This window comes from Acyrthosiphon pisum, chromosome A1 (genome assembly GCF_005508785.2).
Source record: "Acyrthosiphon pisum isolate AL4f chromosome A1, pea_aphid_22Mar2018_4r6ur, whole genome shotgun sequence".
Classification (NCBI taxonomy): Eukaryota; Metazoa; Arthropoda; class Insecta; order Hemiptera; family Aphididae; genus Acyrthosiphon; species Acyrthosiphon pisum.
Genome location: NC_042494.1, coordinates 67,011,462 through 67,037,843, shown reverse-complemented (window position 1 = coordinate 67,037,843; position 26,382 = coordinate 67,011,462). Strand labels below are relative to the sequence as shown.

Here is a 26,382-nt window from a genome sequence, read left to right as displayed (position 1 = left end):
TTATGGATAAACTACTCAACTTTATTTTGTGGTATTTATCCAAATAAAATGTATATGTAAACCATACAGACTAAAATTTGAGTGAAATGAAATTTATATAAAACGATCGAAGGTAAGCAATATTAATAAATTACATTTAAAGTGTATTTATTAAATAACATAGATTGATTAAAATGTATATAATATTTCAGCAACAACATATCATCTAAAAAAGATTTTAAAATAATTTTAAAATCCAAATCAAATAAATTATATCTTGCACTTTCAATGTATAATTAATACAAAGAAAACATTTGAATTGGAAATATTTACAACGACGTGACAGAAATGTTTATAAATTAACATTGATAAGTCTTTCAGGCCTAATTTTAATTATTGGTGGCTACGTTGGGTGCATCGACGACTGATTCACTTCCATCACTTTGCAATTCCCGTAATCTTTTGGCTGTTAGAGTTCTGATTTCCCCAATACTCAACATCAAATCGTAGTTTCTCTCCAAAGTCTGTTTGATTTCAGCACCCATCAAAGAGTCCATGCCAAGGTCAGCTAGAGTTGCTGATGCATCTATATTCTTTGTGTCCTTCACGCCTAAGATGTTCGCAACAGCATCAATCAAGCTCACTTGTGTGGCTCCACCAGATCCACCCTTTCGCTTATCAGCTAATACCATCGACGCCAAAACAGGTTCATGATGGTGCAAAAATACATCAAAAGCACTCAAACATGATGCCATACGCTGTGGCAACGTACCGCCGACAACTGTATCATTTCCTCCCATTGTTTCCATGATAAGACCAACATCACCTATTGCTCCCCATTGAATAGCCAACTAGTAACAGTAAGGGAATTATTAATATAAAATTAATATAGTTTTAATAAGTAACATATTATAATTATATTTTATTATATTGTTTGTTTATTTATTTATATCAACATACCCCTGGGAGACCAGCTTCTTTTCTAGCTTCACAAATTCTTTCCATGACAGAATTGGCAAAACCATAGTTGGTTTGGCCAGCATTACCACGTCCACAAGATACAGATGAGAACACAACAAAGTGATCGAGTTCGGGGCAAGACTTCCTGGTAACTGAGTCTAAGTTTTTAGTACCAATTACTTTAGGTTTGCTCACGATTTCAAAATCTTGTGGTGTTTGATTTTCTAAGAATGCATCTCTCAATACCTTAAAATAATTAATTCCCAATTATAAATTATCATAATGAACAATAACCTAAATTAATTGCTAATTTACATATTATACAATATAATTGTTTTTTAATGTTTTGAGATATAAACATTTTATATATCATAGTTTATAATATATAGTGCATATATCATTAATAGGCACTTGCAACTTTTTAATATGCCTGAAAAAATAGTTAAAACTACTTACGGCAGCCAAGTTGAATACACCTCCAACTGGTCCCAATTTGTTACTGTCATCAATCAATTGTTGAGCTCCTTTTAATGTTGAACAATCTGCCTTGGAGATCAATATATTGACACCAGACTCCTCCCAATTTCTAACACAAACAGCTTGATAACCAGTGGTGATTCCACTTCTAGCCGTCAGAACAAGGTTTTTGGCTCCTCTGACAATCAACCAGTTAGCTAATTCCAACCCAAATCCTCCAAGCCCTCCGACAAGCACATATGTTTTGTCTGGGTTCATGTAGGACCGTGGAATTGAAGTTACTAGTTTGGTTGCTGGTTTAACAACTGCCGTGGACTCCTCATCTCTGATTTTCAATACGACTTTTCCGATATGTTTACCAGAACCCATATACCTGAATGCTTGTTCCACCTGAGATTCAGTGAACACTGTTGCAGGTAGGGGACTTACTGCCCCATTCTGTATGCCTTCATTGAGCAACCTTACTACTTCATTCTTTTCCTCATTTGTTGAGTTTAAATCAAACAATGAGTCCAATAAAATTCCGTGGAATGAAGTGTTTTTTAAGAAAACGGACATTCCCAATGGGCTGTTGTTTGACAAATCAAGTTTTCCGATTTCGAGGAAACGGCCGTCTTTAGCTAAACAACGAACAGATGCTTGAAGTTTGTCTTCAGATAATGAGTTCAAGACAAGATCTACACCACGTCCTTTAGTTTCTCTCAAAATATGCCGTTCAAAGCTGGTGTTTCGAGAATTGGAAATATTTTTATCAGTTAACTAGAGGTTGGTAAAAAAAAAAAAAAAAATTATAAAATTTTAAATATACGAACTATAATATAAAAATCAATACCTTGGGGAAAGTATTTTTTAAAAATTCTCTTTTCTCTTTGCTCCCAACAGTGGTATAAACGGTAACACCCATATGCAAAGCAATAGCAATAGCTGCTTGACCAACACCTCCTGTACCAGCATGCACTAACAATGAATTACCTGGTTTCATTTGTCCTCTTACACAGAGTGCATAGTATGCCTAAATGAAAAAATACATAATAATTTTACCACGATAAAATATGAAAATAATTTCTTACAGTTCCGTAAACAACGGGTATAGTCGATGCTTCTTCCAAAGTCCATTTACTTGGTACTTCCCACAAGAATTTTGGATCTGCAAGAACGGTTGTAGCTAATCCTGTAGCAGCGAGCATACCCATTATTCTTTTACCTTTAGAGTTACGACCAGAGAATTCTAGTCCGAGTATACAGTCCTTATGTTAAATAAAATTGTATAATTTTGAGTATTATGTTGTCAAAATATAATAATAATAATTTTTAAAACATACTTGTCCAGCTAAATCCCCAGGCAATGCATCAGGAGGAAGTTTTCCAGATGCCAACATGATGTCACGGAAGTTCAATGGTGCGTAGTAAACAGTACACAATTCAGTATTTGGGTTGTATTCAGGTCTAAAATGTTTTTAACATTTTAAGTCTATGACTTTGCTGTCTTAAATAATAAGTACTCACTTGTAATGTGATAAAGGTCCTTCGATCCAATTTAAACTGCTTAAATCTCCTCTAGTTAATGCATTAATATAAGCATGCTCGACTTCTAACAAGGGCTTGTTCTGTTGGTTTTCTAATCTCAAATGCCTCATTGAACCCCACACTCCGTTAGGCTTCAAAACATTGCTCAGTAAATCTTTTTTCAGTTGTTCGGTATACAAGGGAGCGCTCAAAGAGAACTTTGGTGCAGCTGGGTCTTGAATGAAAATGGATCTGACACTATTACCACCAGGTTCTTGTTTGACACAATTCACCAAACCGATAATTCCGTTAGTTTCTTCTCCTTGAGCTACCAAAACTATTTTCTTCCTATTATCAGCTTCAGCTAATTTCAGAGCAGATTTTAATGTTTCAACCCACTCATACGATTTTTCAGAGACTTGAATTACTTCAGAAACTGTTTTATTTTTAATAACCTAGATCAGAAAATAATAGTAAAAAATAACATAAATAATACAATGTAAAGTATGATTTATAGTTTAGTAGAATAATTAGATGATACATGATCAAATAATATTTTAATGTACTATACTAAGCATACCTTTCTCAATAAATAGAATGTTCTATCATCAGCTGATAACTTGCATATAAAAATAAGATCACTGTTCTCAAAAAGGCTTTGAGAAATATTATTGACTTCAGATGTAATGATAAAGCCACCGTCTTTCACTGTCTCAGCCAAATTATTTAGTTTGTTTTTTGATTGTAACACATCAAACGCGACAACCACATGAGCATTAGATTCAATTGGACCATTTTCTAATGATTTGTTTATAATCTTCACTTCTAATGGTCCCAGAAATGGAGCCATAGCTTGTGTATGGACAGTAACTAAGGTTGCATCCAACTGAAAACATAAATGGATTGATGAGAGTGCTTTTACAGTTTTAAATTTTATGTTTCAATACTTACAGATATCAAGGGTTCAGATTCCAGAATGTTGACAACGTTAGGCATATAAATTCCTTCAAATGGTTTATCTGCTCCGTATTCAACTACTTTTACTTTCATTGCACCAGCACTGTTTTCTAAAACAATTTGTAGATAAACAGTGAAAATGTTTAATATATTGACTGGAGGCGAAGAAATCTGTAAATAAAGTGTCACGATAAATATTGATTAGTATAGTATATAAATTATTATGATAAAATAAAAAATATTAAAATTATAATGATAAATTAAACTTCTCAAACTTGAAAAACTACAATTATTATTTAATATATTTCTGAACAAATTACCTTATCATCAGTGTACGGTACAAATGAATACTTTTCTAATTTAGGAGCTGCCTGCGATTGTTGTCTTCTTGGAGCTAAGCTTAATTTCAGGCCACACAGCTCAATGCCACCAGATTTAATGACACCAATATCTCTGTACATGTAAACGGGGACTGCTAAAAATCCAACGTTATAATACCCAAAATGCACGCATCAGACGTTAACAAACAATAATTTAGATAATAAACACTTACGGCTTCTTTCAGCAATGGATTCAACTATTTTCAAATGCTTAACGGGATCAACAATAATTTTTTGCACTCTCGTCGGCAAATATAACTCTTTGGTTTTCAAACCCAAAATTGAAAACTGGAGCATTGTATCAATATAGCTAATCCAGTTCCCATTCCATTCCAACTTTCCTTGAACGCCTATTGTAAATTTATCATACACATATTAGTATCTAAGTACATGGTAATGGGTAGAGTTTATTTGTTTTAGTAAACTCTATAATATAGAAACTTTACAGTTGAAATAAAGCAAGAAAACCTATAAAATCCCATTATGTTGCGTATTTATACTTAGTACTTACGTGGTTTTAATTAATAAATATATATTTATACAATCATTAAGAATATTTAAAGATAGGTATAGCTAGTTAGAAAAAAATATAAATTTGTACATTATTTGTGGTTTTACATTTAAACATTTAAAAAAAATATAAGATATATTATAAAAAATTACATAATGTACTTAAATATAAAAACCTAAGTATATATAAGAAATATTATATTCTAATATAAGTTAATAATTAAAAAAATATGTATAATACCTACTATTATTTATTAATCATTCATTTATACATCACCTTTGTTGTCAGATTCTTGGACTCCTTTAAACAGTCCTTTGTAATCATATCCTCGCAAACCCAAGTCTTTGTATATGTCACCTGATTTAAGTGGTAGAGCATTTTCATTAATATCGATAACAGGTAGTTCAGCTTCTAATTGCTCCAAATCTGTGTCATCTAGAACAGAGATGTGACCAGTAACTGCAACAGAACCCCCTTCACAAATCTCAAAATTTCCAGTTCCTTCGAAAATGCTGATTGAGAAGTTTACATTTCCTGCAAAATGAAACATGTTATTACTACAATTACTGCTAGTTAACACATTTATTTTTACCCATATAATTAATATATAAATTGTATTCTTCTATATATAATTAATGTTAAAATGATATATTTGATGCTAATGATCTTGGGAACCACTCATCCGATAGTCATGCTATTTTTTTAAATGATAGTCGATAGGGTATAATGTATATCGTGGAGCAGGTTTAAATCATAGTTTTACGGACCCAACTCCTGTCCATAAAATATTGAGAGATAAAATTGGAATATACAGGTGGCGCCCCATCTGTCCAGTAAAATACAATTATAAAAATATATATATATGGATATAGCGTCACATATTTTTAAGTTTTTAGCAGGTCTAAGTCAGGTTCACGTCTATAATAAAATTAAACAAAATAGAAAATGTTGTAAAACGTTTTGGCTGTTGATGTGAGGTAACACGGCTAGATATTGTATTAACTTAGGTACTAACTATGATATTTGAGATTTAATGTATTTTTAGTTAATTTTAAAATACTGATTGTGAAAATCTATGAAAATAATATACGATTTGAACGTGAACTGAGCATAGGAGCATAGGAATGGGAGAGGGTCTAAGGTAGATATAGCCCCCCTCACACGTAAATTCTTTTACAAATATACGTTGTGTACCAGAAACATAATAGGTTATATCCCCCTTACATAAATTCATCACGCTACGCCTATGGAACTGAGGTACACTAAAACCAAGATAGTATATCATATCATCATATATAATAACTATATATTATATATATTACCGCATGTTTTTAATTTTTTCCCAGGCTAAATTTGCTTTTACATTTAGAGTATATGGCAGAAAAGGGTTTAACATTATTATAGCTAGCTAAAGAGTAAAGTGTAGCTCACACATGTACTTTTTTCAGCTCACAAAAAACCAATATTCTTTTATTTATTTGGTTGTCATTGGTTAGATAGTATATTATCTACAATTATAATATTAATATACTCTATTCCACGAGAGTTGACCCACTCGCTCGACGAAAACCGGTCGCGGCCGCGCAGGCCACTGCATCTTTGGAGCCCTAATGGTGATCGTCGCCAGTAGCAGCTGCCTACTATGACGAGCACTGCCAATCGCCGAACATCTCTGACCAATCACAGACCGCCGGTCTCCTACTCATGGGTCTGAATGTTCCAGCGGCTCAGTATGCATGCGCGCAAGTGGGTCAACTCTCGTGGAATAGAGTATAGATAAAAATATGACATGCACATTAAAAAAAAAACAAATCTTTGGCACGGACAACGTCGGGCAGACTAGCTAATTAAATATAAATTTATAAATATTATAGCGTATAATATGATTTCTTAGTTTTGTTTAGGTATATATAATTTGTATAGTTACCGTCTTTAGGCATTATAGTAGCGCGCAAAAACTGTACATTTTCAATAACAACCGGGAACTCTTCGATGTTCTTGTCTTGAAGTTTAGCGAAAGTTTTCCATACAAGACTCTACATGTTTTACAATACACATTGTAGTTAAAAAATAAAACTGAAATGTCATTTAGGTTTTTCTTACTAAATATCCTGTTGCAGGAAATAATACTCTTCCATCAATGGCATGCCCAGATAAAAACTGGTCTTCTTCTGTACTTAAATCAACTTTAATCACACACTCGCCGGATCCAGCTTCCTGCAATTAATCATGTATTAGTATATAACTCTTGTTAATCAACGATTATTAGTGATCAATGTTTATATACTTCAATATGTTTTATTGAGATCTGTAATAATATACTTTTAACACATTTTTAAATACAAATGCAGATATTTTGAATTGATTTTAAGATTAAGATAAAAAATAAAGTATCCTTAAAATATCTTAAAGTCGATTGTGTTTTAGTGAACAGAGATCTTTCTGCTAAATATAAATTGTAAAACAAATATAAATTTTTATTTTTATTAATTCCTCAAGAAGATAATTGACTAACTGAACATGTTTCAATGTTTTTGATAAAATTACGTTCAAATCACGTTGCTCGTGTTCACACTATGGATAACTATGTATACTATAAGTAGTATAAGACACTATAAGTAGTAAATATTATCCACCTATCAATTGTCAAAGTTAGAAGTATTATCTGTAACCGTAACTTAATCACTTTTATAATAATACATATTATTACGTACACTATTTACGTCTAAAAAGTAGTCAGTCTGCCTATGTATTTTTAATTGTTACAACTCTGTATTATGTTGATTATTTTTAAACATAAAATAATTTAATTTTAATTTTATAAAATCTTCCAGTCTTCAGGTAGGTACACTCTAAATACCAACAATGTTACAGGCCATAACTATAATATACTGATATCAAATGCATACGTTTTCTAATTTTTGAGAAATATCGATGAGTATTTGGCTTATATATATAGGTATAGACAATTATTCTTCAAATACACTATGTATACTTATTACTTACCTATAGTATATTATACTGACAAATATTTCGATCTACATATATTATGACAAGCTCATAATATATGAACATCGACAACTACATAATATAATTTTGTTCTGATTTTTAATACATAGAATAATTATTGTTATAGTATACTCATTGGGTTATAGGGTTTATAGTAGGTACATACTTTTGATATTATTATAGTGTATCTTAGATGTAATCTTAAATACAAGATACATTATTGTTCTTGTTATATTTAAGTAAAATGTAGGAATTTATTGCATGAGGATAAAATAAGAAGCAAATAGTTTAAGAGTGGTACCAATTGTAGACAAACTTAGTGAGAATATATGAAATGGTTCAGTCAAATTATAGGGATAAATTAGGTGACCCTGGAAGAGTGAAGTTGTCTATGAAAATTAATTTAGAGGGAGAAAGAGAGTGAGGGAGAGAGAGAGGAAAATGGAAGAAGAGATGGTTAGATAGAATATAGAATTATATGCAAATAGCTGGCGTGACTAAAGAAGAGGTGAGGGATGGAGCACAAGGAAAGAAAATGGTAAATACTAGTACATAGAGTTGAGTTCAAAGGGCAAAGAAGAAAAGAAGAAGATATGCTAAGTAATTAATAATTTAGTTTATTTTATAGTATTTACCTTTTGTAAAAACTCGGCAACGGTCCATTTAGTAGAGTGATCCCACTCAACCAATGATTGAATCATTGGTGTTCCACGTGCGACTGGATAAGATACAGCTGGGTATAAGTTTTTTATTTGTGGCTGAAGTCCAGCATTGTATAATCTAAAATAAAATAATCAACATTAAAGTTTATTACTTTTCCAACTATTCGGTCAATCAAAGTAGAAAAATTCAAACCCACTTTCCAATGGCTGATAACAATACTGAAATATTTCCTTGGGGATTTGTTGAACGCTTGGTTAAACCGATACACAAACAGTCTGGTCCTAGAGATCTTTTTAAAATGGCTTGAAGCAATGAGTGTGGAGCGACTTCAACAACAACAGCGTCTTTTGGCACATGAAGGATAGCTTCCTAAATAACAATGGCATTAAAATAAATAGGCGATACCATACAATAGGTAATAATAATACTATATTCTTACATGGAACAAGACCGGGGACAGTAAATTGTTTACGTGGTATGCAGTTGAACTCGTCTTAGCTAGCGGTGTGTTCCATAATTCTTCGGGTATAGATGAACTAATCCATTTTGAAGAACGGGGTTTTGGGTTTTGTAAAATCTGTTTTTGGTTTTAAAAGAATTAATGAAATACAAATATATTATAAAATATTGATACATTACATTTTATTCTACGTGTATACAGTCATACATATTGTTGGATATCTTTAAATTGATCAAATAATAAATAATAATAAACAAATTTTAGGTAATACATTTATGAAAATGACACATTCATTTTTTAACTGGATCTACGAGAATAAAAATATATTTTTTTAAATAATTAGTACAAGTGTACAACAATTTCACTCTCAAGCCCATTTATGAGTAATACTATGTGCATAGTTACAGTAAATTGTGGTTTTTTACTCTTTCATAAAAATAATAACTTAATACATTTAATATTTTAAACTATAAGCTTAAGGTTGAATTTAAATATAAAATATAAAGATACACATTTTTAAAAGTAAATATTAATAATATTATGTTATTTATTTTGAATAAAAAATGAATATACTATGAATATGCTAATTTTAGTTTATAAAGGTCATGTAAATATAACATACTTTTTCCAAACGCTTACGAAGCATTGGTTCTGCATCAGCAATATATTTAGAATGGAAAGCAAATCCAGAACTATTGACTTCTTTGGCAAATATTCCTTCGGCTTTACAAGTTTTAACAAATTCACTGACGCTTTTAGGAGGGCCAGATATTGTTACACTGTCTTCACTATTGTGACAGGCGGCTACCAAATCCGCTGGCAATTTATTTTTAGTATCTTCCCAGGACAAGCCTAAATTCACAAGCTCATTATGTAATATGGAAAGTAAAATAATTTGGAAAAATAACAAAAAAATGAAATATAATTTAGTAATTTACCAACAGCAGCCATTGACCCTCGGATTAGTTTAGATTCCAAGATACAACGGGCTCTCAATGCTGAGATTAAAATTGTCTGTTCGATGCTAAACGTGCCATCGGCATAAGCACAAGTAAGTTCACCAACTGAGTGGCCGATAAAACCATTAGGTTCAATTCCAATTGATTTCAATAAATCAATCAATGCTACCTAAATGAGTCAAATATAAATTTAGAATTAACCAAAAGTAATAAGTAATAAAGTATTAGAATAAATACCAAAATATTACTTGCATGGATGTTATCGATACAGCCGAGTTAAGGATATTGTCAAATGTTTTTTCATCTTTGGAGTTCAGAATGCTCAACAAATCAATACCTTCATCTTGAAGAACAGTAGCTGCTCTGTTTATGGCTTTGGCAAATGGTTCCAATTGAAGGAGTCCTTCGACCATACCGGCCCATTGACTCCCCATTCCAGAAAAAATAAACCACACTGGTCTTTTATATGATCTTACTTCCTACAACCATTAAAGGATAATTATTAATTTAATATCAATTAATTGAATACGGTGTATTAAAGTCTATAAATATATTTTATGACATGGGCAGTAAATATAAAATTCATTAAAAACAAAATAACTAAAATAAAATGAAATAAAACAACTTACAGTCACTTCAGAAATCGATTTTCCTAGGATTGAATATCCTCTATAACCGTGTCCATTAATGTTGTTAGCATGGATATCGTGTAACAAAGAAACAAAATCATCGTCTAATGGCGTTTCAGTGATCTAAAAACAAAAACGACGTATTCAATTAATAACTAAAATAATAATAAATTATGAAATCTAAAAAGTAATGCACATTTGTCAACATATTGTTCACTGCTTCTTCCGTTCTTCCAGACACGGCAATCAAACGTGGCACATGGTTTATGATTTGAGTGGTTTTAGTTTTGGAATTAGACTTTAACAACACGTGAGCGTTGGCACCACCAAAACCAAAAGAGTTGAGAGCCACATAACCACCGTTGAAATCCCAGTGTTTGTTCACAACCTGCGAATGTATATGATTAAGGTGAGAAATCGTTTATGACAACAGTCATAAATCATTGAGTGAATTGTAATTTACCTGTAATTTTCCATCTAACAGAGCAGGAATGTCAGGGTTTGGATTAGCAAAATGAAGATTTGCAGGAATTTTACCGCTTTCCATGGAAATTACGATTTTTGCCAACGAACAGAGGCCAGAAGCAGGCTCAGAGTGACCCATGTTCGATTTCACAGAACCGATTAACAGTGGTGAGGTACGGTCCTTGGTAAAAAATTCAGCGATAGAATTGACCTCTTGCGGATCGCCTACCTAATTCCGCATGTCGGGAAATAAAATAAACGTCAATAATTCATCTCAAAATTAAACCATCATACTTTAGTCCCCGTCCCGTGAGCTTCTACGTAAGACACCTCCGCTGGATTTACACCACATTTGGCGTATACTTCTTGGATGAGTTTATTTTGCATAGCTCCACTCGGGAAAGTGATCCCTTGGTCTTTGAACCCGTCGTTGTTGGTCAGAGCTTCTACTACCGTGGCGTAACTTCGTCTGGCTACACCAGTCTTTTGCAAAAACACTGTTACTACAGCTTCACTCCGCACGTATCCGTTCCCTGTAAAAAAAAAAAACGATCATGTATAAGTGGCATGATCGTAACTATCATTTTTTCGATAAATAAATTGTACTACGCCTGTTGAAACGCATTTACCTCAAAACATTCTCGAACCAATAAAATTATTTACCATTTCTACGTTTAACAAGCAGCATAAACATTTTTACTAAGTACCTATAATATATTAGTCCAATTTGATTTTTTTTTTCAGAATCAGAAGTTTTTATCTTTATCCCAACCCGTAAAATCCTGGAATAAGACACGATCGCTAAACATTTAAAGTTGGTTATAATCGAAAAAAATATTTATTGTATCTACCTATATTATTTACATATAACCCGCTTACATATCTAAGGTAAAAAAATATTTTAACGATTATAATCAACTTAACATTTTTATTTATTCGTTTTGTTATTCTTATCATAATTGGTAAAATATTATTTTTACGTTTAAAGTTAATTTAAAATGATTTACTAATATATGCCATAAGATTACGACAGAAAACTTCTACTGTTTCAAGCTATATCGCTTGAAAATTGAAATTACCTATTTAATTTTAAGAATATAATTTATTACTAGTTATTATTTAGTTATTTTAAATATTAAACCTATAACCGCTTATAGGACAGAGGTATATATTTATTATTGTACTCGTTGTTTTAATTGATATAATCTGATATGTTTTTAATATTATAAAAATAATGGGGTACCTAATATATTTAATTTTAAAACTGAACTTAGGGCGTCAAAACTCAAAATACGTCCCTGCTATGCTCACGACCTAGGGATAGAATCTGTATGCAATATAAAATAGTAAAATATGTAGGTATGTCACTTTGTTAGTAATACCTATTTTACTTACCAAATTTTTTAAAAGGACAATGAAAAAAAGGCGGGTAAGTCGTGGATGTCGCTCTGCTGTACAGTAGGTTACAAGTGGGTTACTGTAATGGATGGAATTAAATTTGAATCCAATGATATTATATCATTGTATACGAAAAACGATTCTGAACGGAGATGATTTGTCAGTCTAGGATATATTATTTTTAAAGAAAAACTTATGGAGAACCTTGTACCAAATTTTAAAAACTTAGTTGTAAAAGAAAAAATTTTTACGATTTTTCAACCACTAAATTACTTGCAAATTTTCGCAATTTTGACATATTTCGTATAAATTTGAACTTTAAATGCTTATAAATAAAAATTGTGACAATGTATTCCTTTTATTTTGCAACTGCTATTGTAAAAATATGTTAGGAGCCTTGTATTAAATTTCCAAATCTTAGAATTAAAAAGAAAAACTTTTATGAATTTCTGTCTAAGATAATTTGAACATTGCCGTAATTTTTACGTATTTAGTCAAAATTTGAACTTTAAATGCTTATAAAAAAAAAATCGTGATTATATATTTCTTTTATTTTTCAATTGCTATTGTAAAAATATATTATGAGCCTTGTATTAAATTTTGAAATCTTAGATATAAAAGGAAAATTTTTTATGAATTTCTAGCATAAAATAATTTACGAATTTTCGTGATTTTTACATAATATGTTGTCAAAATTTGAACTTTAAATGCTTATAAATAAAAATTGTGACAATGTATTCCTTTTATTTTGCAACTGCTATTGTAAAAATATGTTAGGAGCCTTGTATTAAATTTCCAAATGTTAGAATTAAAAAGAAAAACTTTTATGAATTTCTGTTTAAGATTATTTGAACATTGCCGTAATTTTTACGTATTTAGTCAAAATTTGAACTTTAAATGCTTATAAAAAAAAATTGTGCCTATGTATTTTTATAATTTTTGAATGGGAGTTAGGACAACATATGTGGACCCTTCTATTAAATTTTCAAGTATTTTGTCCCAGCTAATTTTTTTTTATCAACATTTATAAAAAAAAAATCAAAAAAAATCGATTATTTCAATTGCCTATAAATAGATTAAAAATTAGTGAAATATTTTGAAAATAAAACTATATAAAGAAAATGTCAATTTAAACAACTGGTAAAATTTTCAAGTGTCTACGACTCATACTTTTTGAATAATAACAAATATCAAAAATCGTTTGAGGCTAAACCGTTATTTAATGCGGTTTTGTAAAAATTTAAATTTCAAACACTTCTAAAAATTTTTTGTCTTAGTCCGGTTGAGTTTTTTTTACAGATATTTAAAGAAAAACTTATGGAGAACCTTGTACCAAATTTTAAAAGCTTAGTTATAAAAGAAAAAAATTTTACGATTTTTCAACCACAAAATTACTTGCAAATTTTCGCAATTTTGACATATTTCGTATAAATTTAAACTTTAAGCACTTATAAAAAAAAATTGTGACTAACGATTTTGGATTTTTTTTTATCACTGTGAGAACAACTTATAAGAAACCTTGTATTAAATTTTCAGTTTTCTATCCAACCAAAAATTTTTTATCGTTATTTTAAAAAAAAATACTTAGAAAAATTGAAAATTTCATTTGTCTATAAATAGCTCAAAAAAAGTCGAAACACTTTGAAAATTTAACCCTGTATAGACAACGCTAATATAAACATCTGTTGCAAATTTCAAGTGCTTACAATAATTATTTTTTGAGTTACAGTAAAATTAAGTTTTCGTTTTTGTCAAAAATTGGTTTTGCGTAAAAATTCGCGTTTTTCCGTTATTTTTTTAAGGTTTTTCCTGCCGCTTTTGAAAAGTATTGGGAAATTTTCACTTTTGACCCCCCAAAGTACCAACTAGATTCACTTTCCTTTCAGAAAAGGTACAACTTTTGAAAATCGAAGCATTTTTACTGCTTCAAAAGTTGTCGTCAGACACAAAAAAAAAAAAAAAAAAAAACACACATCATTGTAAAATCAATACATTCATCACTTCGTTCAGAATCTAAAATAACATACCAATGCATATAAATCTGGGGCCTGCTTATGACGATAAAAACAAACAAAACTACGTACCGGACGCGTCGAAGGCCCGACACATCCCTTTTGACGACAGCATGCTCAACTTGTGGAACTGCAACGAGTTGGTGGGCTTGAGCAATAGGTTGACGCCACCCACCACGGCCGCCTCACACTGTCCGCTCCGGATGGCATGTAATGCTTGCGACAGAGCGAACAGGCTGCCGGAACAGGCCGTGTCCACTGCGTAACTGGGCCCATTGAAATCGAACGTGTACGAGATCCGGTTGGGGAACATGGCCCGGCAACATCCGGTGAGCCCGTAACCGTTGACGCGCTCCTGCACTCGGCCCCAGTAGTCGTCCGTCTCACTTTGAAACGTGCCCACAAACACTCCGGTTTTCGATCCACGCATTTCGTCCGGATTCACGCCTGTGGAAGTGTTCAGAGTGCTATAATATAGTGGTGTTCACCTTGTCCTCGGTTTGTACAAGAATTAACGCATATTATGGTCGTCTCGCACGCGATTTATCGTGTCTTACGTATGGCTTATATTGGTATAGAAACGCATTGTGCACTTAATACATTTGAAATATGCAATGATAACATAAGAGTTGAAAATATATGCAGTCTAATTTTGATTTTAAATGTTTTCATGATTGATAACACCGAAGAGAACAGATGATATTTTTTATCGCATTAAGACTTAGGAATACATTTTTCATATTGTTCAATAATTTTGTTATTCTAAAAATCAACAAAATATCATTCAATATTAGGTATGTAGTTACGGGAAAAAACATTCAAAACTATGCTCAAAAAATGTTTATCCGTAAATTTAAAAAGCTAATTGAATCAGATTTCTGTTATTCACCTTCCAGACAAATATATAAATGCGTAGAATCCCGAGTCTTGGTATTTGTTATATGATTTACCAATAAGAAAAAATGATCAAAAACAGAAACTCTTTTATTTATGTATATTATATTAGATAGGTGTCTGGTGTACATGAAAACATCGTCACGCATAAATATTGTATCACTTGCTGCAGTTTGCAGTAGGTACCTACTACCTATATATCGTCGTTAAAATTTTTCCGAAATGTTCTTTATTTAATACTATTTTTGAATCTTGTGTAAACAACTAATGGCAGATATAGGAGATTAAATTAAATAAATATAATGATTTATAGCTTACCAGCGTCCACGATACATTCATAGGTCGATTCTAAAAGCAATCTTAACTGCGGGTCCATGACTTCAGCCTGTTTAGCGTGCACTCCGAAAAAACTGGCATCAAAATATTCCAATCCCTTGAGTTTTCCCGTCCTTGACGGTAGGCCGTAAAGACCTTGAATAAATAAATTCAATACCAAATATGAGTAATATTATATGATAAATTTGGAAGAGATAGGTCAGTGTGAATAGGTGATTTTTGCTAACTTGTATTTAATTATCGTAGAAGCATTGCGTATAGTCAGTGCCATAAATAAAAAATATTAGTGTTATTTTATCAACGTTTACCGAGTATAGACATTTATAGACAGTCTAGACATGATATCGTACATTATTCACTATTATCTAAGTGGGAAGACATAAAAACGAAATACTTTTACTCCATTCTCCGATTTATGTATCAATATATCATTTACATGTTGTGATTTATTTTTCTTGTAATGAATTATTGTAAATCGTGTATTCGTCAGGAATTACTATATTAAATAATAATAATTTAAAATTTAAAATAGGTGCTTATCGAATAGATAAAAAATGTAATGTATCTGTGTAATGTGTATACATTATAAATGAAGATGTCCTGGCTGACTAATCAACATACAGCCAAAATTATGATAGCTAGAGTCGTCTTGATATTTTCATGATACCTTCATACCTACCACAATTTCATATTTTAAAAATGAGCTAACACATGAATTTTGTTTTGGTTCACGAAAAACAAATATTTTGTTTATATGATTGGCTGCCATTGGTTACATATTATTATATTACTATTAAAATAAGTAGAAATATGGCATATAAGTAATGACATCCTTACATTGTCATATATAAAACTATATTAGTATATTATTATTAGTATATTATTATTATATATTATGCTATCTTTGTTCATTATTTTTGCATTTTGTTTCTCCTTTTATAAACTTGATTTTGTAAGTAAATATTATATATTCATACCATTTTTTCTATTTTTACTTGCATTTCTTTTCGATCGTTATTTCTATTATGGTTCATCATGCCTATTATTTTGATTATTTTTATTATTATTATTATTATTATTTATGTTACAAAATGATAAAAATGAAATTCAGTATTGACCGCTATACATGAGGGGTAAAGACATTTTGTTGACACATAGAAAATGAAACAGTTAAAAATTACTGTGATTATTGTTACCTACTCGGTAATCTCATATCAGATTCAGTTGGTGCTCCCATTGATTTTTGTATTGGGACGTAGTCCAATTATGTGATAAGATCCCAAAAATCTAATATTTTTTTGTTTATTTAGAGTTGATATTAGTTACAGAAAATAAAATAGTTTTTATGGTAATCAATTGCAACTACAAGACATGAACAAACAAAATTAAAAATAGAAAGGAAAACGTTTCCATAATCATTATGTACGACCGTACATAGGTACGTATTTCCGCGTTAGGAGCTTCCTGTGGTGATACAAACTTCTGTTTTTCAAATGAGAACCCGCTTTTTTATAGTAAATTACTTAGTGGATAATTGTTTTTTTAAATTTTGATGTACCTACCTAATTCAAAATCTAAATGAGTAATTTCTTACCTATTATAATGTTTGTACTAAGGATAATATTCCTTAAAAATGGTTTTACAAAAATATAAAATAGACGTAATATTAGACGTAACTAGTATTTATTATACTTAGGCCATTTTTACAAATTGTTCAAGTTAACAGATTAATATTAATGACTACAATTTTCAAATCACTATAGCCACCATATTTTATAATTCATTACCATGGACTTTTATCTTTAGAGCACAAAGCGTTAAATAATTCAAAAACTAGTCATATGGATTTCGATTCTGATAAGCCAAATTTTTCAAAAAATTTTCCACTGAATAATTTACAGTTGAAATGTGGGATTCTCATTTGAAAAAAAAAAAAGAAGTTTGTATCCAAACAGAATACTTCATAGGTACGTAGTACAAAATATCTACAAAAAATCTGAAGTATTTGAAAATATGGTATTTAAGTACTTGAATTTAAAAATTCCAAAAATCGGATTTCGAATGACTACTGCATTATTGAAAAAAAATTAGATGATCATGCTTGGTGAATAACCCTGTATATGAGGCTATATCCCTATGTATGTAGCTTATGGGCTTAAAAAAATACTTTACCAATGTTGAAAAAAATAACAGATAAAAATTAGATTTTAGTTTTAACCACGTTCAAAAATATAACATTTGTCTATCTCGGTCAAATAAGTTCACAAAGCAAGGTATCTCACAGTCGCCAATTTCTCCGTGAATTGAGGTAGGTACACTAAGATCGAGATACACCAATATCCAATAGGTAGGTAGGTATATAGTGCACATTTTATATTTATTTTTTCCCCCAGTCGAATTTTTATAAATTATGTTTTAATATACTACAAAGGGGCATTAAAAAAACACATTTAGCTACAATTTTAGATTTGTTGACGTTTTATACTTTTACCACGTTTTACCCAAGCAAAGTCAGGTTATATATTATAGCATTATAGACTATAGTTCCCATAATATTATTTAGGTAGGTTGTAAGTAAAACTATTATTTTTTTTTAATAATTCATCATTATTTTCTACACTTTATCAGTAATATTATTATTTTATCAATTGTTCATAACATTCATCCGATATATTTTGTTATTTGTGACAATAAAAAATGGTACCCCTACCTACTACCTATATTATATAGAATATAGTAAGTATAAGTACTTATAGTGTCGTATATATACCTAAATATGTTATATGGAATTACATTTTGTAATTTTGCATTATAAATTATACGTTCACACGATCACTTAGTGTTAAACCCAATAATAATACAAATAATAATGTGTAGATATAATTGGTATATGTATATTATATTGTATATTACTTACCGGCCGGCCAACGTCGATCGTCGTCAGTGACCATATCTACACCAGCGAACAGGTTTTCTCTGAATTCGGCGATTGAATTGGACTCCGGAAGACGTCCGGATATTCCACTGATGACCACTTCATCGTTTCCAGAGTGTGGAATATTACCGTTTACAGCCCCATTTCCGGTTTGTAGTTGACTAGCTGGGGACCTTGCTGGCATAGTAGCTGCCTTTGGCTATTAAAACATTATGATAAACAGATAAATATTATTCGTTTGTTATAAAACCAATATAAAATATTATTATAAAATACAATTTTAGGCAAATTATTCTTTGACGTATAGGCAAACTCGTATGGGGGAGGGGTGTTGTAGATAGACACAATAAAATGTTAGGTATAGTAGATTATGTGTAATAAATTATCTTTTTGTTATATTTAATTTTAAACGGAACAGGCCTTAGTAGGTACATACACAATATAACAAAAACAATCGTTCATAGATAAATGTTAAATACAAAGATAAATAACACAGTGGTCAGTATATAATTATGAAATATTAAAAATAAATTACAATAAGTTTTAAATAAGGAAGTGAAAACAAAATAATCAATATTTAATTCATTATAAAATTAGGTACATTGTTCTATTGCTGGTAAAGTTGTTTAAGTTGTTCGCATAATAGTTCGTTACTTCCATATTCAAGTAAAATGTATTTACAGTTAGAGTGCTACGTGTAGGGTGTAGAATATGGAAGGAAAAGCGACACAAGAAATCTAGACAATCGATTTTTCCGGAAAAATGTTGTACCTACGGAATGTAAATTAAGACTAATTTCAAGCGACGACATTATACTATATCATTGATTCCGTTTATGCCACTTTATAGTGGTTGATCGTTGATGTTAATATATAAAATATAATATTTATTTATGATAGTCAACGTACCAACGTGTATAATTAAACAGTATGCTTTAAAAATAACAAAGTCTTCTTAAAGTCTGTGTACACGATTAGGTAGTAGTCGAAAATAATGGTTCGATTTTCGACTTCAGTACCTTGTTCAATGGGAAAGTGAATCTAGTTAGTACTTTTGGGAGTAAAATTAGTAAAATAGTTTTTTAAAGCGCCCGGAAAACCAAAATAAAAATCAAGGAAAAACGGAAATTTTTAGGCAAAATCTTTTTTTAACAAAATCGATTTTTGGCTTTTGGTGTTACTCTAAAACAAATGATTGTAAATACTTGCAATTATCACTGAATGTTTATATCAGCCTTTTCTTTACATGAAAACATTTTCAAAATATTTTGACTTGTTTTTAGCTGTTTACGGATATACTTAGTTTCCAACTTTTTTAGGTTTTTTTCTATTAATACCTATCAATAAAATTTTATTTGTTGTGTAAAAAAGCTTGCAAGTTTAATACAAAGCTCCTACTATATTGTTACAATGAAATTAAAAAAAAAATAAAAATCCTTAGTCAAAGTTTTTTTTATAAGCATTTTAAGTTCAAATCTTGAAAAAATACGGAAAAATCACGAAAATTAGCAAATTATTTTGAGTTAAGAATTCATAATTTTTTTCTTTTTAAATCTAAGATTTGAAAATGTAATACAAGATTATTCATAAGTTTGTCTACCTTTATCAAAAAAAATATGCCCAAAAGCAAATCAAATTAAATTTTTATGAGCGATTGAAGTTCATATTTTTACAATATTGGATATTCACTCGATTTCTCTTGTAGCGATTTTGTTATTTTGTTATAATTCAAAAACTAATAAGAGTAGATACACGAAAATTTCACTTAATATTTATATTCTCATTTACTATACACCATAAAATTTTGAAAATATTTTGACTCTTTTTGAGCTGTTACGAGCATTGTTAGTTTTAAATTATTTTGTGTTTTTTTTTCTATAATGTCAGTAAAATTGTATTTGTTGGGTCAAAAAGCGTTTAATACAAGGCTTCTGATATATTGCTTAAATGGCAGTTGAAAAATATTAAAAATACATAGGCTCAAATTTTTTTTATAAGTACTTAAAATTCAAATTTCGGCAAAATGCATTAAATTTAAATTTTAATAATTATTTTGTAGTTAAAATGTATAAGATGTTCAACTTTTATAGCTAAGAATTGAAAATTTAAAACAAGGTTCCACGTAAATAGGTTATATAATATAAATTACTTAATTCACAATAATATCATCAAATATACTTAGTAATATCATAGGCTGATTGACCGTTTTCGCTCAGAATCGTTTCTCTTATACAATGATATTATATCATGGAATTCAAATTTAACATCACCCATTACAGTTACCCACTTGTAACCTACTATACAGCAGAGCGACATCCACTTGCCTACCTTTTTTTTTTTTTTGTTTCGATAATAGTTAACAATATTATTAAACATTCCAAGAATAAATTTTATCACTTTATTAGCAGAAAGAAAAGAGTTTGCTTTAAAAATAAAATTTAACTAAAATTAACTATTATGCTGATAAATACACCTAACCTCAGGCTAAAATCAAGAAAGCCCCCGTGCAGCACAGCTAAGGAGTTAGCACTATCAAACTTTGAGGGTACAAAAGAATGGTGCGAAAACTGGACATCAACTGATGTAAAAAATAATGGTCTAGTACCAGACCCTAATAAAGGTGTAGAAGGCATGGATTTACCACGAGATGTATGGTCCGTACTTAACAGAATTCGAACTGGTCACGGCCGGTGCGGCTCCATGATGCCCAAATGGGGTCTTAAGGACAGCCCTACGTGTGATTGCGGTCACGATAACCAAACAATACACCATATTGTGGAAGATTGCCCGAAAAGGAGATTCAACCGGGGCATTGAGGGAATTCATGCGGCAAATAATGAAGCATTAGAATTGATTCGAGAGCTAGACATTGCCTTATGACTATGGATTTTATCTGTAAACAATAACCATGTGCCCCTACTATCATTACTTATTTATTTAACTATTTACATTTTATATTTATATTTTTAACTGTAGTTATTTTATTTTTATTTTATACTCATGTTTTGATTTATATTCGATATATATTGTGGCCTTAACTGTGTTGATTTGTATACCAGCCATACGAAAAAAAAAAAATTACTTAATTAATTAATACTTATTTTTTACATAATTTTAAATAAAATGTTTTCGGTTCAATTTTAAGTGCATATTTTGTAGCATATTAGAGCATTTTTAGAAGCATATTTTGAGGTCTTTTTGTGTATATAAATCCGGACTCTAGTCATCACACTATTATTTTTTTATATTAATTAAAATGTAATTTTATGACAAGTTTGTAAACGATATTAAAGTGTCTTAATTAATGCCTTATTTAAGCCAATATATTATTATAATTAAATGATAAAATACTATTCAATAGATAATAATAATAATATCATATCGATTTGCTAAATTTATTATAATAAATTGTTACAAAAACCAATATGAAGTACGTAACTGAATTTTGAATGTATATAGGTAGTTCTAATAATAATATTCTAATATATTGAAACATATTGAAATTCTTATATAATAATAACGAAGACCAGACATTTTTCTTTTTAAATTTACGATTCTATAGAAAAAGCTATAGAAGCTAAAATAGTATCATATTATTATAGATAAATATCTTGAAGAAAATTCAAACTTGTATAAAATATATTTTGTCTTAAAAATTAAAATTAAATAACCAAAGCGCTGTTTGTTTAGAATCCTAACATTTTTTTGATAATTTAATTCACAATTAAATGGAAATTCTTAAAATAACTTCACTAAACAATATTAAATGTTTTTTTCTGGTTGGAGCGGGTAAACAGAGAAAAAAAAATTGGATTGGACTTCGAACATTGAAACCCCCTTATCTCCGAATCCAGTCTATTTTCCTTATAAAGTCTAAATCGTATACAATATTATATTATGTTATTATAAATTAAAATATTACTGTTATACATTCGACTTCAAATTGACCTTTATTCGACATTTATGAGTAATTTGGTTGAATTTTCAATAAATTTGCATATATAAAGTTAACAAAATATTATTAATTTGAATTATATGAAATACCTACCTGATTCTTGAATTTAAAGAATGGATCGGTACCTATAGGTAATAAAAATACGTACCTAATCTTATAAATCAATTAATGTTGCGTGCGGGCATGATGGAATCGAGAAGAAAAAGACCTTCAGCCATTAAAAAATATTAATTTTATTAACTCGTCCAATTATTAAAAAACACTTTGTTTCCAAGATCAGAATTATACCTGTATGCATTCAGAAAAGATTGAATTGGAGTCACTTATTCGGCATACATCTGATTAATCACAATCGTTGCCGTTTTGGTTTAGCAAAAACGCAAAATTGTTCAACACAATTGACATATGGGTAGGTTCTGTATTATATTCTATGTGTCAGCGAAATATTTTAATAACAGACACTTTTATAATATTAGTGTATAAACTTGTTCTAAATTAATATTATATTTAATATTTGAATGTATCATAGGTGTATATATTAACGTTGATTAAATATATACAATCATCATATTATACGTTGTATTACATATTAATTAATCAATAATATGTATTAATAAATAGTATTCGTTTTAATTTATAACATATACTGATCATTATCATAGGTATAACATAATTTTTAACAGATTTATTACCCTAATTAATATCTAAAAAAATTGAATCAAGATTTCAATGATATTATATAGTACGCATCATGCCATTAAATTGAAAATCGCTGGAAAACGATTTCGAGCGGACCTCTGTAACGATCGACATTCTGCAAAATATAGGTTAGGTTATAACCTAACCCACTGCCCTAAATCTTAAGAATGTTAAAAAAGCGTTCTTTAGAAAAACAGACAATATAATATATTACTATATATTAATACCATAATATATTTTATTTTTTACTATTTTTCATGGCTATTATTTTTTAAGTTTTTACTTTTTGAATGACAATTATAATATAGGTACATTTTTAATTTCTTATTCCAGTTTGACATTGATACGCAAAACATAATGCTTAAGTGCATAATATTACACATTGTTATACATTATACCTGTATTATACCTATATATATATCTATAATCAATACGACAATACCTTATAATGACATTGACAGTAGTAGGTCCAAACCTTTGAGAGGACGTTTCACCCGCATATTGTGTCTCTCCGTCTTACAAATTTACAACATAGAAAAAACTATTTTGTGCGGGAAAGAACCGAGAATACTACGGTCATAACTAAGAAACGAAATTTTCACCACATAAAAAGGAGAACTTTGGCTGCGCAATATCGTTTTTATTTTTTCGGTATCGGAACTTCAAAAAAAGGTATTAAAGTTTGAAAAACACAAATAATAATGGATTTTGAAACAAAAGAACTGTTTTCGTAAATGTGATATCAAAAAAATAAAAATCAATAGTCCACAGCCAAAGTTCTCCTTTATATGTGGTGAAAATGTTGTTTCTTAGTTATGACTGTAGTCTTCTCGGTTTTCCCGCGCGAAAACGTTTTTGCTATGCCGTACGTGTGTAAGACGGAGATAACTTATGCGGGTGCGACATCCTCTTAAGTAGAAATAAACATTATTTGCTGAGTGTAAAAATATAATTAATTGTTTTGATAAAATTTTAAATTCAATATGTAATTATATTATATAGTAGGTACATATACCATAAACGTCACTAGTAAATAGTGATTATTATGTAATTTCTGTGTAATCATCTAGAACTTTTGACCACTTTCTAAAATTTTAAAAATTGCCCGGAATGTTTGGAACAAGAACAATAATTCGACCTTACCCAAATGTAGAAGTGTGCAGTTATAAATTATAATGTACATTGTACGGTATTTAATTGAACGGGAATCCGATCATCGATAAAACAAAAACATACATTATTAGCAATGAAAATAATATTTTTTTAATACTATTATTATTATTTATTCGAGTCGATAACATTATAATGATAAATTAAGGTTATATCGCGTTCGGATAGGTTAAATAATCAATCATTTTCAGTATTTACAAAACGTTATCTTGTAACATTGATCTTTTAACACATACGGATTTAATGTGCGAACATCACTTAACACATTCACCTATACGGCCGCAAGCAAATTGCCTTATGATTTTTTCATAAAAATTATTATTATATTATTAAATTGAAATTTACCGTGTTTAAGATCTACCGGCACATAGCAGTTCGTATAATATTATGTGCAATTTGGCGGGGGGGGGGGGGGGGGGTTGAGTGTACGTAGCAACCACAGGTTTTTTTAAATCAGTACTCTCGTCATTTTGTCATAATTATGTTCTTATTTTATATATTGGTTTTATTTATTTATATTTAATAAATGAATAATACATATAGTACACAGCTATTTTTTAATACCCATGTGATTATAGTTATTCAATGTCCATGAGGGAGTAGTGGGGCAAAGTTGCTAATTTTGTAATCCATGTTCGTAACACAAACTTAGATCTTATCACATCCAGTTGTTTTGTTGAAATTGTACCTCTAGCGGTATGGATCACATAATAATTAAATGTGTTATTCGTTTATCAATATAAAAAGGGAAGATAGTATTATTATGACATACATATTGAATATTAACAGCCCCGAAACATAATATTTTCCCGATTGCCTGTAGCATAGGAATATGAAATGGATCGAACAAAAAATATACTAGGGACTTTTCGGTAACCAGCTGGATGATTTCCGAGATTTTGGTAAGACGTAGGTAGGTACTTACAGAAAAAACGTCGATATGTATAAATATCTGACACTTCGCAATCAGTGCGGACACCCTTCCATCTCACCATGAGAGATACAAATCAAATTTTAGTCCCATCGCGTGTTTTATATTAAATTTATATACTTAGTACATATACAGATATTATTTTTGCACTCAGTACCACTCACGGTGTCTGCGCTTTGAATATTTCAATATTTGCGCGCCTAATTATTAGATAAGAAAAATAAGATATACAAAAGTACTAAACGACCTGTGTGAGTTGATCTCGCGATCACGTGAAAACAAATCACAGGTACCTAATCCAGAGCCTGCGGATGGTTCGTCTGGGCGAATCCAAAAACTTCCATCGACGCTCGAACGCAGCAATAACATTTTATTCGCACTAGACACTTATATATTATAATTTTTGATTAAAAATTAATGAGAGTAATTTGGTCGATGGCACATCGATCGGCAATCTCAGAAAAATAGAAAAAATGTTCGCAAATAAATAACTATATGCTACGCCAACGAATTCGAAACCTGTCGCCGTTCGTCTTTTCTCGAATGCCTACTAAGTATATCATAACACTACTAGCCCCTCGATCGATGATTTTAACTCTTAACATCAAAAGAACAAATCGAACCAGAAAATGTCATGACGTCCGCGCTCGAGTACGGTGATTTATAATCACGTATAAGACGTATATAGGTTTACGTCACGTTAAACACGCGCTCGTCATAATATAAATAATAATACAGTCGAACGTGGTTGACTTGAAACCGTCGATACTTCGAACTTTTTCCCCAGTCCCTAGAATTTCTTACGATCGCATTATTCTCAGGATAACTCGAAGTTTCTGGCCGGTCCCTTCAACTTCGAGTCAACCACGTTCGACCGTATTGCATCCAGACGACTTACTTGGTACTGCGATATAAATTGTTTGCTGGTTTATCTCTTGGGTCGGGGCGGACCGAAGACTCCGTTGCAAATTTCGACGACGACGATGACGGAGCCGGTATAATATAATCCAAAGATTGTGGAGACGCGGACGTGCACTTATTAATATATTGATCGCTGTGGACCGCTGTAGATTACTGACGGAAGTGCGCGGACGGTGG

At 30.4% G+C, this 26,382-nt stretch overlaps 1 protein-coding gene across 2 annotated transcripts; it reads right to left on the bottom strand.

The window, feature by feature from the left end:
* Positions 1-26,382, bottom strand: LOC100163154 (fatty acid synthase). Of its 2 annotated transcripts, none has more exons than XM_001945252.5 (28): positions 26,183-26,382; positions 18,513-18,729; positions 15,578-15,730; positions 14,438-14,812; positions 11,250-11,488; positions 10,954-11,184; positions 10,687-10,878; positions 10,491-10,613; positions 10,110-10,340; positions 9,841-10,030; positions 9,525-9,754; positions 8,882-9,019; positions 8,639-8,811; positions 8,415-8,559; positions 6,874-6,987; positions 6,698-6,806; positions 5,047-5,304; positions 4,433-4,609; positions 4,200-4,354; positions 3,874-4,050; positions 3,503-3,808; positions 2,923-3,377; positions 2,739-2,862; positions 2,487-2,663; positions 2,249-2,428; positions 1,396-2,175; positions 940-1,185; positions 1-830 (listed from the first exon to the last, which is right to left on the bottom strand). In XM_001945252.5, the coding sequence occupies exons 2-28, from the start codon at positions 18,712-18,714 to the stop codon at positions 369-371; spliced, it is 6,342 nt and encodes a 2,113-aa protein (XP_001945287.2). In that variant the 5' UTR covers positions 18,715-18,729; positions 26,183-26,382; the 3' UTR covers positions 1-368. The 2 variants fall into 2 exon arrangements, with proteins under 2 accessions (XP_001945287.2, XP_008180398.1); XM_008182176.3 differs by having other exon boundaries at positions 4,200-4,351.